General features: G+C 43.3%; 2 protein-coding genes across 3 annotated transcripts; one reads left to right on the top strand and one right to left on the bottom strand.

The window, feature by feature from the left end:
- Window positions 1–184: 184 nt before the first annotated feature.
- Window positions 185–9,064, bottom strand: EME2 (essential meiotic structure-specific endonuclease subunit 2). 2 transcript variants are annotated; one of them, XM_063314783.1, is made up of 9 exons: window positions 8,488–9,064; window positions 7,646–8,168; window positions 6,678–6,814; window positions 5,631–5,723; window positions 3,875–3,999; window positions 2,748–2,868; window positions 1,949–2,064; window positions 1,226–1,415; window positions 185–482 (listed from the first exon to the last, which is right to left on the bottom strand). In XM_063314783.1, exons 2-9 carry the CDS (start codon window positions 8,118–8,120, stop codon window positions 312–314), a joined length of 1,428 nt encoding a protein of 475 aa, XP_063170853.1. In that variant the 5' UTR covers window positions 8,121–8,168; window positions 8,488–9,064; the 3' UTR covers window positions 185–311. The 2 variants fall into 2 exon arrangements, with proteins under 2 accessions (XP_063170853.1, XP_063170854.1); XM_063314784.1 differs by lacking the exon at window positions 8,488–9,064 and having other exon boundaries at window positions 7,646–8,345.
- A 237-nt stretch (window positions 9,065–9,301) lies between these two features.
- Window positions 9,302–13,836, top strand: MRPS34 (mitochondrial ribosomal protein S34). Its single transcript, XM_063314791.1, has 4 exons — window positions 9,302–9,390; window positions 9,997–10,322; window positions 11,898–11,940; window positions 12,238–13,836. The coding sequence occupies exons 2-4, from the start codon at window positions 10,005–10,007 to the stop codon at window positions 12,516–12,518; spliced, it is 642 nt and encodes a 213-aa protein (XP_063170861.1). The 5' UTR covers window positions 9,302–9,390; window positions 9,997–10,004; the 3' UTR covers window positions 12,519–13,836.
- The last annotated feature ends 686 nt before the right edge of the window (window positions 13,837–14,522 follow it).

The raw sequence follows: 14,522 nt of genomic DNA, 5'->3' as shown, positions 1-14,522 counted from the left end.
TCTCATACGTATTCCCACCAAGCCACACTTTGGTTTAGTTTAATGTATGAACCCAACAAGTATGCCAAGGATGGCTTCATAAATTTCAAATAGATGCAGTATACTGATATGTAATAATCTGCAAAATAAGTTCTCCTACAACAGAAGAATGGGAATAAAAAAACTGTCAAGTGGCTCACTGATAGAATTTGTGCACAAAGACATTTAGTGATCTTGCCTGACTCAATTTCTGCAATACATCCTAAAGCTTTGGCAGTGAAGGACAAACAAGGAGCTAAGACCTGGTGGTCAGAACAGTACAACAAGGCACATCAAGCACTTAAATCTAGGACAAGCTCAGGATTTGTAGATACCATGAAAAGGTAGACCCGACGAGACAGGTCTGGGCCAATCCGTCTCTCCATTTTATTGTCCTCGGTCCTGATCTGGATGTTGCTTAGGAGGAGAAGTCTGTCTGCATCTGTTTTGCATTCTCGGTAGGCCTGAAAAAAGCAAGGATACCAAACTGCCATGCAGATCTGGTAATCTGGTCTCTGCCTATGTGAGGTTATTTCAATTCCCCCCCCTTTCTCCCTAGCTTTTTTTTTTTAAACCTATTATCTAGTAAAGAGGTCTTGATAGCAAAAGTGGTGAGCTAGCAAGCCCTTGTTTGCTACAAGGAAACAGAACCAGAGCATTGCTAACAAGGCTGCCCACCTTCTGTTTAAAGACTGCGTTAGGCAGAGTCCACTGGAGCTAATCAGTTTGGTTATGGCTTTTATCATTAAAGATCTGATCCACAAACAGATCTGTTTTCTTAACGAGGGTCCTTATGTAAACAAAACAGAATGCCCATGGCTAACGAAGGCAGTAGCAAAAACAACCTGGGTGTATTGCACTGGAACAAAAAAAATTTAGAGGGAAAAAACTCAGAAATGCTTTCTCACCACGGGAGAATGCTGTAGGAATAATCAGAACCTGGCACCGTTGGAGGGAATGGGATGGAGCCTCCTTGGACTGGCTTGTCCAGCCGTCTTTATAATAACTCTACACTGCAGCGTGTGCAGCATCTGAGTAAACGTCGCACTAGTATTTGTTTCCCCTTTGCTGAAGTCTCCCTTTCTTACTTGCACCCACTTAATCCGACTCTCTGAGACAACAGATCCCCTATTCTTGGAAACCGCTTTCCTTGATCCCTCTTTCCTTCTCTGCAGCTGAGACAGAGCAACCAGTGGAACAGACTGACCTGCAGCAGCAGACTCGGCGAAGGATAGGCTTGGGCGATGGCTGCTGCCATGGCTGGGCTGACTCGGTTGAACTGCTGGATCTGTTTCAACCAGGTCTCTCGGAGCCCTTTCCCGCCCTTGCCAATGTGCACACCACTAGCCCATTTGCCTTTGGCACAGAAGGAGAAAGGCTGCTTTTCCTGAAGCTTCCTGTAGAAGAAACCATTATGTGCGGGTTATACCCAGGCTACCATTTTGGCTTAAAAGATGTAGGAACTAGAGGTGCCTGACCTCACAGCAACCTGTTCTGAGTTGTCTGAGTCAGACTGCTTCAACGGTGGCTAGAATGGCCCATTCCAAGATTGGGCTGGGTCCATTTGGGGCTCAATGTTCCATGCTGGAACATTTCACACACCCCCAATGTGAACTAGGAATTATCAGTGGACCATTCAACGTCAACTATGCAAGCAAGGTGGGACAAAACAAGCAAAAGCATACTTTCTGACTTGTTCTAAACAGTGTCTGCAAATCCAGCTGTATCAGCATGACACTAAACTTTTTAAGAAGCAATCCCAGTGTAATCTGTTCGGTCCTGCAAAGACTGTCATGCAAAAGCCTTGTTTACAGATTAGATTTCTTTTAAGAAAGGATTGTGGGATAGCCTTTGGGTTCCCACTTCTCAGTGCAGGAGAAGGTTGAGGGCTCCGAAGCTTTGCCGAGGCAACATGGCAGCTGACACTCACTTATAGGGACGCTGTGCTATGGCTCTGGTCATTGCAGAGACATGCTGGGCCAATTCCTGCCACGTTTCCAGGAATAGTACATTTATGTTACCCCGGAGCTGCAACACCACCAGAGCCTGCAGGAGAAAGAGGTGGAGAGAGTAAACAAGGAGAACAAGAGAAATGTCGGAACATTTGGCCTTTCTGCATTGTTTCCAAGGTTCCAGGGTTCAAAACGCTGACGCATAAAAGACTGCCGTTAATTTATGCCCTTTTCCTGTCCATCTGGGCTGAGCTTCAGCAATGATGAATGAACTGGTTAATTCCTATTTTAGTGTTTTTGCCACAGTGTTTCACCCTTGACATTACAACAGGCAAGGGATTAGAAGGAAGGAAAAAAATAGCTGATTTGTTTTGAGCGTTCTGTGGCAAACAATGGGAAGCAGCTGTTTTTGACTCTTCTAAAATGGAGTGTGAAGACAATAGCCAGACTTAGTTCCTGGCATGTCGCAGTCAAAGGGCTACTACTTCGGAGAGCCTATATAACTTAGAATTGAGGATGGAGCTATCTTCCAAGAACTAATCCTGATTTTTACTTGTTACTTCTTTTTGCTGCCCCAAAGAAAAGCTCTAATGGATTAGATGAAAAAGACCTCTCTAATTATTCTGTTTCCCACTATGGCCAACCAGATGCCCATGGGATGTCTGCAAGTAAGACAAGAACACAAGAGCCCTCTCCTGCTTCCACTACTGATAACCTGGATGCCCATGAGAGAACACAGCCCCTTCTTGCTGTTGATAAACTAGTTTCTACATTTACCTCCTCAATCTGATGCTGTGTCATGGATTGTTCTGGACCGAGCTGCAGTGTTGCATCCTCCATCCAGTTCTCCTGTCCAGTGATCGGTGCTTCCTGTGGAAGTTGATGATGCTGGTTATACCTAGGCAGTTCAGAGAAGAAGAACCATAATTGGATAATTAATGTTTTGGAATAATCGTTAAAAGGTATCCGGCTAGAAACCAGAAGACTAGTTCTAGTCCTGTCATAGGCAAGAAGTCAGCCAGGTGATTTTGGCCCAGTCTCTCTTTCTCCACCCCGGGAAGAAGGCAGCAACAAACCACTTCCAAAAATCTTGCCAAGAAAACTGCAGGGACTTGTTCAATCGCCAGGAGCCAACATTGACTTGAAGGCACAAAATTATTTTTTTCAAGCTACTGTGGTTTGAAAAGTTGCATGCAGGGAAAGTGTATGTTAATTGAAGTCACTGAGGCATTTGGGGCAGTTAACAGTAAGGAATGAACTTGTTTTATTGCCTTTCGTTGTTAGAAGCATTTATATATGCTTCTTCCTAAACTCTTAAATGAGCTTGAGAAAGCTAAGCTGGGTTAGAGCTGGTTAATACTTAGAAGGGACGCAGCCAGGAAATCCCAGGATTGTAAACAGGACTGGAAAGCTAAATTAACATCCAGAAGAAGGTAACAGAAAACCAGGAGATGTGATCAACTTGAGAGTCTTCCTTTAAGCATCTGAAATTGTTCTGTATTTAATACCGGCTTACTCTTTTACGACAAAGGCTTATGGCTGAGATAAACCTTTTGACCAGAAAGCCAGCTATATGGCTGACATCCCAGAATCCTAACCCTAGAGTTAGACTTTCTATATCCATGCTGCAAGCTGTCCTAATGAACAAGCTTAAGCAAGGCTGTGTTTGCGTGTTACACCTTCTGCACCAAGTTTTCCCTGTTAAGCTGGGCATAGCACGTTTATACCATCTATTTTCAGTCTATCTGCTGGTAATCTGCTTTATCATTAAAAAAGCAATTCAAGACTGCCATGAAACAAACTGGATGGGTCAAAGATGTCAAGCATACTCTATAAGACCCTTTGCTCCTTGGGACCCACAAATTGGGACCCAAAACTCGCACAACCCTTCCAATCCCACGTACCATTGGTAGGTGTCTAGTCCAATGACAGCCATGCTGTAAGATACTGTGGAAGGATCTTCAAAATTGTGAAAGGGAAGCAGATGGGTAAAATCTGGTACACTCTGCTGGCCATCAGGACTTGCATCCTAAAATCAGAACAACAACAAAAAAGACACACCAAAGATTACAGGAACAAAACAGATTCACCTACCACTTTTACAAATTTAAAAACCATTTTTGGATTCCACTGAAGAAGAGGCGAAGGAGCTCGGCCCTCAAATGTGTTTTCATTCGTTTTCCTAATTTAGATGGGTGGAGGAGGCAACATTAAACCCCCAGGTAACTGCCTTGCAGTCATTTTACCAATGGTTATCAATGGCAGAAACATTCCATGGTGTGCTTTTTGAGGCTGGATTATTGTGATACTCTTTTCAAAAATGGTTCCCCCCCCTTCTTAGCGTTAGTATTGTAATAGGTATTTGTACTTTGGAACGTCTTCCTTTGAGTCGGTCTTAATGCTTACCACTCGGCTATCTTTCTTCAAAGATCCTTTCAATCAGTTGAATGCACTTGTGTTCTACTTCCAGGTGGCTGATTTTGAACATGCTTAATTTTTAAAACAACTCTTAAAATCAGCCTGGAATATTTTGTTAAGTATATTCATGAATAAGTGACCACTTGGGTACTGGAGCTGTAGAATACCAGTAGCTATTATATCTTGCTTACAAATTTGAACAGTAACCTGGTTGGCACGGAGGGAGGAACCCTTTACTCTTCTGGCTGAGTATATGCCGTGTAGGATTTTTCTGTGTGAGAAATAAAATGTTCTTTTCTACCATACCCCTTTTTTAATCATATACCTTCGCTCACCTTTCTTCCCTGCTCACCTTTTTGCTTAATGATTCCAGTACTCTCTTCTTGGATTCTGCCTGCTGCCAATCTAGCTTTCTAGTGCATCCTCTCAATTAATAGTTCTTCCACACTAAAGCTTCATCTCCCTAGGTGTCTGGAAATAAGATAAAACTCTGAAACATCTTCTCCTCCCCTCATCCTTCTTGTCACATAAGGCACAAGAAGCCAAGGATAAGCAAACTCAGAAAACGGAGGCCAGTGAAAACGGAACAAAAGAGGCCTATTAAGCAACTGGGAGGAAAGCCAACGTTTGCAAAAGCACCATAAAAATAATTAAATAACTTTAAGAGGAGTGGGAACCCGAACTAAATGAGAATTGAGCATACTCCATAGCCATGGCATGTGGAGCTGCAGGGATAGTGGAAAACTGATTCGGAAGGATGAAACACTCCTGGAGCAACTTAAGAGTTTAAAATCATCCTCAAGAAGGGCCTGGCTGGCTGGCAGCATTCCTGCTAAGGGGAGAGGAGAAACTGCAGTATTTTACTGGATGTTCTATTTGTGTTTCACATACTGTCTTAGAGTGCCCCCATGCTTTGATCAAAAACTCAGAACATCCAGTGTAGAAATGAAACACACTGAACATGAAGATGGGCATAAATGTTTTTAACCTTCCTCTGTTAAACATGCAAAGAACTGCAAAATGAACTGCTTGACTAACACATCTGGATTCAGAGCATAATTCATTTTTTCCTATTCCAGGCTCAGAAAAGGCTCTTAAACTCTTGGGGCAGAAGTAAGGCAGATTTTTTTTTTCTTTTTCAACTTGCTAATATACACGAAATTTACTTAATAAGGGCTAAAGAGGGTACTATTTGGATTCACGTTCACCACAGCAAATACAAATCAAGCTATTGTACAGCACCTGCATTGACGAGAAAAGTCGTCTGAGAAAATGTGAAGGCTGCATCACTAGCAGGACTTCGCTTTCCACCACAGTTGTTTCTTGACAACCATCCTGCGGAAATAAAGTTAACCTTTTGCCAGGAGAGAGAAAAGAAAGGGCAGCTTTGCTAGCTCAGACTAAAAACTTATTAAACTCAGCATCCCCTCTCAACAGTGGTTTGCAGGAGCAGAAAAGCCAGTTTGGTCTAGTGTTAAGGCACCAGGCTAGAAACCAGGGGACTCTGAGTTCTAGTCCTGCCTCAGGCCTGAAAGCTGGCTGGGTGACCTTGGGCCAGTCAGTCTCTCTCAGCCCAACCCACCTCACAGGGTTGTTGTTGTGGGGAAAAGAGGAGGAAGGAGTATTAGGTGTGTTCAACTGCCTTGAGTTATTTATAAAAATAATAAAGGCAGGATAAAAATAAAAATAAAATAAGATTCTCAAGCAAGGTGCTCTTAGCTTAGTCTTCCCCTTTCACCAACTTCATGCTTGCATTTTTGTCTACCCTCATGGATTTCAAATCTTTTTTTTTCTTTTTTTTTAAATTCATGGTCACAGACCAGCTCACATCCCAGTTTTTAGTGCAACAGTCTAAAGCAGTGTTTTCAGCCTTGGCCACTTTAAGCTGTGTGGACTTCAACTCCCAGAAGGAGTTGAGAAGCAAGGCTGGCTGAGGAATTCTGGGAGTTGAAGTCCACATAGCTTAAAATAGGTTAATGGATCCGAGCAGTAATCCATATAAAAGGAGCAGAGCAGCAGTTCATGCATGGCTGTCCCCAACCTCAAATGGAGAAATGCATTCTAATCCAGGTATGCTGCTGAATCTCCCTTCAAAAAGCATTGACAATCATGTGTTTTAGCAGGATCGGGGCTAACTCTCCTCGATATGATGCACAGGCAACCCTAAATGAATAAAAACCTTCAAGGACTATGAAAAGCAGATGAGCAGAGTAAGGAAGCAGTTTAACCATCACACACACCCAGTCTTGCTTCTTTGGCTATCAGCGGAATTTCGATTCAGATACTTACTGAACCAGGCATACTGCTGAAGGTCTTTCTCTTCCAGGTTATGCTATGTGGAATTATCTGGTGCTCAATATAGTATTTACACTCCAAAGAGCCCAAAACTTCCAGTAAGATATCAGAACTGAGGTGCTCTAGAAGACCTGAAGAGGAAGGATAACAATCTTTTGACGACACCTCAACTATATAGTGCAGTACTGTGCCAAACCCCTTCCCTCTAATTCCAAAATAATTATTCTGCTGAAATTGAAAACAACAGCTACAACTTGTCCTAATATGAAACATGGGCTTGGAATAGCCCTTTTTTCAGACTTTGTGATGTTGCTGCTCTTCTAATCAAATGCAACAAGCAGGCGACTTTGTTTTCCTCTATTCTAACCACTCCACTTGCATGGTCTTCCAATTTTGGCTTATTTTTAGCTATTGCTTTAAAATAATGGTTTTGGTTTGCTTACTGTCAGTCATTTTATGTCACTTGAAGTAGAATCTAAATGCCACCTTAAAGGGTATTGTGGGGACAGGGAGTGGGAGGAAAAGAAACATTCCACAAATCCCTCTGAGTAAAACATGGGGATGCAGAGTCAGGTTGGTGTAGTGTTTAAGGCATCAGGCTAGAAGCTGGAGTCCGTGAGTTCTAGTCCCGGCTTAGGCACAAAGCCAGCAGGGTGACTTGGATCCAGTCGTGTGCTCTTTGCCCTAGGAAAGAGACAATGGCGAACTACTTCCAAAAATCTTGCAAAGAAAAGTGCAAGGAATTATCATCATCATCATCATTATTAGAGTGCCATTTTGGTGTAGTGGTTAAGGGCTAGGAACAAGGAGACTGTTAAGTTCTAGTCCTGCCTTAGGTATGAAGCCAGCTGGGTTTTCTTCTGAAATCTTGCCAAGAAAACTGCAGGGACTTGTCCAGGCAGTTGCCAGGAGTCAAACCGCCCCCCCCAAAAGGGAATAATCATGTAATGCAAACACACTACCTGAATCCACAGAGACAATCATTTGCTTCATGCACTGATCAGGTCGAAGAAATTTCAAGGCAGCTGCTGCTTCCTTTTGTTTCCCTTTCTCAACTGCAATCTGCTTTTTCATCTTGATTTTCTCTTCTTTTTTGTCTATGCTCTCCTTTTTTTCTTCTCTTTTTGTCTGAGCCATCTTGTTTTTTTCCAGGGATTGCTTTTTCTTCTTTCTCTCTGAACTTGAATTACAAGATACTATTTGTGTCAACGGTGTAAGCAAAGGTACCGCTTTTGCTTCGAGCAGCGTCATGCACGGCTCTAATTTTTGCTTGTCCGAACAGCCCTGAGCTCCAACACTCAAATAATTTGCAAAAGCAGTTGAGGATTCTGGTTTAACATCACTGTCTTCTTCAGAATCAGAGATTTCCCACGTGATCGCTCTTTTAACAAGTTGGCAGTTTCCATCAAGAGCAACAGTCTTCTTTTCTCCCTCCATGGTTTAAGTTTACCCTTTCACTAGTCTATATTACCAACGAAAGTGTTGGTTAAGGAAAACAGGAGCACTCACAGAATTCCAGCTATGTTTGTAAAAATATCAAAAACTGGGCATCATTTTGCCTTTCAGGAAACTTGTAAGAAAGCTCCCATATGAATTAAAGGTAAGAATCTACAACCAGAATTAAACTGTCATTGCCAAGACAAACACTCAAGTAACCTAATTAAACATTAGCTACAAGTTAAACTCACCTTGACCAAAAAGCCAAGCTCACTTGACTCCCTTTCTTTCAAACCAAGTCATTGTAATAAATAAAGAGCCCACTCTCACAATACTGATCCTGTGGGTAAGAATACTGTAATAGCAGCCAACTTCGTTATAGAATCTCTGCCACTGAACTGCCTTCACCTGGACGTTTTTATTATGTGCTCCAGTTGAGCAAAGCTTTCCCCCATCAGTAGGGATTCCTAGCGATGCAGCAAGAGCTGATAAAGTGTTTTATTTCTGGGTCGCTTGAGAGGGGCAGTGATAGAAAAAGTTGTGGGGCATCTCTCACAGGGAAATAAAAAGCAGTAAGGAAGCTGCATGTCCAGACTGTCCCTCAGGCACATCAGCTACAGCAATTCCAAGCCTGGAAATGAAATAAGAGAATGCATTAGCAAATACGGTATATATGTACGAATCCATCCGTCCATCCTGATCCCTATTGAGGAAAGTCTCTTCTAGCAACCCTTTACTACTTGGGGTGGGGAATAAAAGCGCGCCAAAATGGTTATTTGGCCGATGAGGAAAGACGACAGCCCAAGACAAGGAGAAGGAAAGCGAAGAGAAGCAAAGCAGCTCGGAGGAGTAATCGCGATCAACTTTTCGAAAAAATGAAAATCTCTTTAGGAAAGGAGCGGAAGTGTTGCCTGCCGGATCGTTTATAGCGACGGCCCGCCCTTTCGTGAGCGTCTACCTAAGCCCGGAAAGAACAGAGCGAGTCTGTGTGGCCGGCCGGATGATTTATGGGGACGGACTAGCCTCGGCTGAACTTGAGACGGCGAAAAGCGGGGCGGAAGCGTTCCTTGCCGAGCAGTATCTGAGGTTGCACCGTCCCTGCTCGAGCGTCTGCGAAGGTTCGGGGCTCAAGGAAAGCCTGAGGAGGGGCGGAAGTGTTGCTCGACGGACGATTCCGGAGGGGGACCGCCCTTGCTTGCAGTGGTACCGTTGAGTCGCCGGGGAACCAGGAGCAAGAGAGGGCAGCGGGAAGGCTGCGACAGGGAGCGAGGTATGTATTGCGCTGCGCTGCTGTGGGAACTCCGGGCGGCGTCCGTGGAGGGCTTCTTTGGTCTCCCCAACAACCCCGCGAGGTAGGCTGGGGGAGAGAGCGCGACCGATCCCGGGTCAGTCAGGGTTTCCTCAGTGGTTTAATTAAGCTTCCAGGTTATATGATTTATAGCTTGTTTAATCATTTGTGACTCTTTTGTTTTGCTCTGTTTTGCTGGTCAATGACCGGAATAAAATGACTGACGGACTGCATCATGCGTTTCATCCGATTCTTATAACCCCTTGATTGCATTACGAGAATATGCAAAACTTGGTTAGTTTTAGTTCAGTGCGTTGTAGAAACCCCCAAAACGGGAGCATTGATACATTAGGTTAAGTTTACTTTATGAAATCAGCTACAGGTTTTGTGTGTGTGTGTGTGGTTTTTTACCTTTCCTGAGGGGAACACACAATAATCTTCTGCATCCTCTTTTATCTTCCTAACTTCTTTGTAACGTAGGCTTGACTGGATGACAGTCTCCCAGTCCCCTTTGTGGCAGGTTGTAGATTTAAATCTAAGTCTATTCTTAGCATTTGAACTGCTAACAATCCTGTGTTACTGTTCCAGAGGCAGTGATGGTTCGTTATAAGGTATATCGCCCAATTGCAGCCAAGGCCAAGAAAATCCGTGAATATTGGGCTCTGAAAAACCGACCTCGCGACTCCCAGCGTTATGCCGTGGATTACGAGACAATGAGCCGCTCCTTCACAGGCAAGCACCTCCCTGTGCTGGCCTGGGAGGATGTGAGGAATGAGAACCGACTCTTTATGCTGCTGTCCCGGTTGCGCCTCTTCGGAATTGGGAGGATGGTCACCCGCAAATCCTGGATATGGGAATACGATGAGCCTTGCTATTGGGTCATTACTAAAGTAAAGGTGGATTATACAGCTGAGGTGAGTATTTTTCATTGGCTCGATAAAGGAGCAAATTCAAGCCTCCCAGTATACAGGTAGTCCTCACTTAACAATGGAAACTGGGACTGGAATTCCTATCACTAAGCATTGTGGTTGTAAAGCTTGACATCACGTGCTCATGCTGCTTAACGATGGAAATTCTGGCACTTCTGGTTGGTGTTGTTAAGCGAATCACTGCAGGTCGTTAAGTGAAGATGTCAAGTGGTCGCGATTTGCGACCTTCTGCTGGCTTCCCCATTGACTTTCCTTGTAGGAAGCCGGCAAAGCAAGTTGCAAATGGCATTCATGTGACCACAGGACACAGTGTAATTGCGAGCCAGGCACTGAGCACCCAGCTTGCTAACACATGGCTGTGGGGGGACTGGTTGACTTAAGTATGAGGACTTTTCGTAAGTATCATTTGTTCAGCATTGATATTGTCAGTTTAGTTTTGGATATCTGAATACCAATTTCCTTGTGCTGGTTAATGACTACAGTAAAGTTATTTATTTACTTGTTCAGCAACGTTGTAAGTTCGAACTATCTCTGAATGTGCAGTCATTAAGTGAGGAACACCTGTAATTGTCTTCCTAGAATTTGTTCAACTATGACTTCCGAGCTCCCCTTTTTGCTGCAGAATGGAATACTTTATCAGCAGTGCGGAGCATGACCTTGAAGTGTTATAAGTACAGAATAAGACCAGATTTATTTGTTTGTTAGATATGCATCCTGTTTTTCTTACAGTAGTTCAAGGTAATGGACCCAGTATCCTCTTCTATTAAACCGCCCCCCCCAACAATCCTTTGAAGTAGTTGGGCCAAGAGTGAGTGACTGATCCAAAGTCTCCCAGGGAGCTTCTGTAACTGAGGGGAGTAGAACCTGGCTGCCTTCAGTGCCAGTCCCCCATCTTCGCCACCACACCGCAATGGCTCCAGATGGTTGGACAGATGGTGCTGAGTAAGAGTCAAATTTTATTCATCAATACTTGTTCAAAAATTGGGAAGTGTTGCCCTCCCATGTTATTGAACCTTCTTCTGGATTTACTCCTCTGTTCTCTGTCCATTCAGGGTCAGTGTGCTGTGCCCTTTTTCATCCCCCTTCCTGATTTTCCATCTTCTGATGTACTCAGGATTCTGCAGCTGCTCAACATGCTCAGGTTTCACTGATTCGTTTGCAGAGGTTTTCCCTGGTTCTACCAATCATCTCCGTTACGCACAAAAGTTTGTGCCTGTTCATAAAAGTTGTTAGTCGCAGAAGGTGCTCCCAAGCTCCTCCTGATTTTTTTATTCGAAAGTCACACTGTTTTCCGGGATGGGAAGATGTTCCTAGGATTGACCTCGACAGGTTGAATTCTGTCTATTGATCATGCTCCTGTAATGCTGCTAAAGATTTTGTCAGCTGTAAAGCACTCTCATCTCTGACTCTCCTTGCTGCTTCCTGAACAAGCTTGGAGAATGCAGCATTAGCTGTGGTAGATAAAGCTACGCATTGACTTTTAGCTTTCTCTCAAATTAAGACACTCCCTCCTCCCTTCGTCTTGAATGGACTGTAATCATTTGATGTGCTTTGTTACAGAAAATGGAACATGGAAAGGCCTGGGGATATTTGACATTTAGAGGTAAGGGAAGATTTGCTTTTATGGGTGAAGATTTCAGGGTGAAGGCTTTAGCAAAGACTTAAGAGCACTCATAAGACAGAGGGATACTGCATGCTCCTGACCTATTAATGTATAGCTTCGTGTGGCCTAGCTGTATCATATCCTCCATTATCACCTTTATTATATGAAGCATTATTATAACATCTGCATTCAGTGTATGCTTTTAAATCTTTATTTTGACCCTGCCCTGTGTTCAGCGCTGGCAAGACTTGCCAACACTTATTGGGACCTCTCTTCGTCTTCTCAATTTCTCCCTAGGCAAGACCGAAAGTGAAGTGAAGGAAATAGACAAAGTAATGTACCACGACTGGCGCATGGTACCCAAGCATGAGGAGGAGGCCTTTAAGAAATTTACCCCTCCTGTGGAAGAGGAAAAGGTCCGGTATGTCCTCTACCCACTGCTGCTGCGGGCCATGATCCTGGCCCAGAGACAGAAAGAAGGTAAACTGAGTGAAGAAGAGCCTATGCTTGATTTGGAGAAAAGGATTCACATCATAAGGGAGTCCTCCGAAAAGCAAGCTGAAGGAACCCCAGTTTAAAGACTTTAGGACCTGGATCTAGCTCTCTGTTTCTTAAATTCTCTAGCTGTGATCACACAGCCCAACTTCCTTGCACCGAGATGTTTCTGTGAAACATGATCCTGTCGCTGAGACTTAGAGATGTGGAGGGCTGGGGGAAAGAACCCATCAGCAATAAGTACAATTTTAACATAATTTTGCTGTCAGACTCTTCCCTTGATAGTCTGTCCCCCAATTGTCCTGTCTTGTTTTTTAGATTTATTTTTATTTCCCATCTCCATGTTTCTTCATGTTGCTTTCTTATCAGGTCAAGGAGAGCACAGGCCATAAATCCATTTGTTTTAATAATGAGGCAATGTAAATTGAAGAGACTCCTAATTAAAATAATAGATCAGAGCAGAGCTCAATCTGTGTCCTGCTAGTACAGCATCCTCTTCCTCCCCCAAATCCAATCAGAGTCTTAAAATGTGCTGTTTCGTTACTGTATGCCAATTAAAAAAAATAGCCTCAGTCTGTTCTTTAATAAGTGGCATTGTTCTTTCATGTCTTTTCAAATGTATTGGTGAAATGATTTCCAACTATCTTTCGGTGTCAGTAAAGTTGAACTTTCCTGCCTCAATTTGAGAGTGCTGATACCAGAAAATTCTGCTTTTGATTATACATAATTCATTGAGAAATAACACTCTGGATCACTGTTAACATACCCAGGAGCATTAGAGGGGAAGGTTCATGAACTTAAATACAGTGCATTGTCAAAGAACAATTCTTCACATCTTGTACACTGAGTATTTTATGTCTGTTGATTTTTATTGTGCTTTTTAAAGCTGCTCTCATTATAGATACCTGCCATCCTTTTTCTTAAATTTTTACAGGACTTTTTTCTTCTGATGACTTTTGTACAGGTAGTCCTTGCTTACCGGTTGCCTTGTTCAGGGACTGTTCGAAGTTACCATAGTGTTGTCCCTCAGTCACGTGATTGCCATTACAGCCAGTCACGTCCTATGCCTGACCTGTTGTTTTTCTTTTTTCTTTTCCCTTGCAGAATGAAGAGATTGGAGAAGAAAGGATTACAAGAGAATAAGCAGGCACACTATGGGGATTACACATCAAAAACAATGTGCTGGCAGTCGTGAGTGTGCTACTCAAACAGCCTGCTGTGTTCCTCATTGTATGCCTACTTACTCTCTTATGGTTCCTTCCTCTCCAGGCTCTCCGCTCTGTGGTGGGGGGAAAAAAACCCAAGCATTTTCAGTAGGCAGTCTCTCGTGTGCCTGATCCATTTCCCCCCTTACTCTCTTGTAATCCCTTCCTCTCCAATAAATGTAAATACAAACATTAATTCCCTTGTTAATTATCCCAGTGTTGAAGGTGCGAAACTGATTAGTCTTGTCAGTTTCGAGCCGGAAAGCACAATCCTGGTCACTGATTCCTCACTTAGTCACCGCTTCACTTAGTGATGGAGTTGCTGGTCTCAATTGTGGTTGCTAAACGAGGACTGCCTGTAGTTTAATGAAAACTTTTAGTAGGGGGTGTGGAGAAGCTATATATTCGTTGTTTTTAGGCGCTGTCTTTTGGCCAAAACACCCTGAATTTTTTGATTTTTTAAAACAGCATTTTCTCAAGCTGTTCATCTGGGTGGCCAAAGTTTATTTTTATGTTGTCACTTATTTTTTCCTCTGAACCTCTCTGAACATTGAATGAATGCATTTGTGGCCATTGTGAATCCCCTTAAGATTTGGGTGCTGTGGTGGAATGTTGTATTCCGTTGTGTTAAAATAGAAAGAAAGCTGATCCTTTATCGGCTCTGCTCCTCGTGGTTGGAATGTGCATGTTGTTCCTTATGTAGGCAGAATGGCAAGGTTTCCTCAGCTGCCCCACGTAGATAGCTATAAGTCTCAGTAGTCTTGGAAGAATCACAAAATGCTGAATGTGAAAGAAAAATGTGACATGTTAAAATCATGGGTACAATGAACCTGTGTCAGAGGCCGTCCTCCGAAAGAGATGGACGTCGTGAACTGGGTTGCT

Source organism: Candoia aspera, chromosome 14, assembly GCF_035149785.1.
Source record: "Candoia aspera isolate rCanAsp1 chromosome 14, rCanAsp1.hap2, whole genome shotgun sequence".
In the NCBI taxonomy this organism is placed as follows: domain Eukaryota; kingdom Metazoa; phylum Chordata; class Lepidosauria; order Squamata; family Boidae; genus Candoia; species Candoia aspera.
Note: the sequence above shows the minus strand (reverse complement) of the source record. Positions and strands in the feature narration are given on the sequence as shown.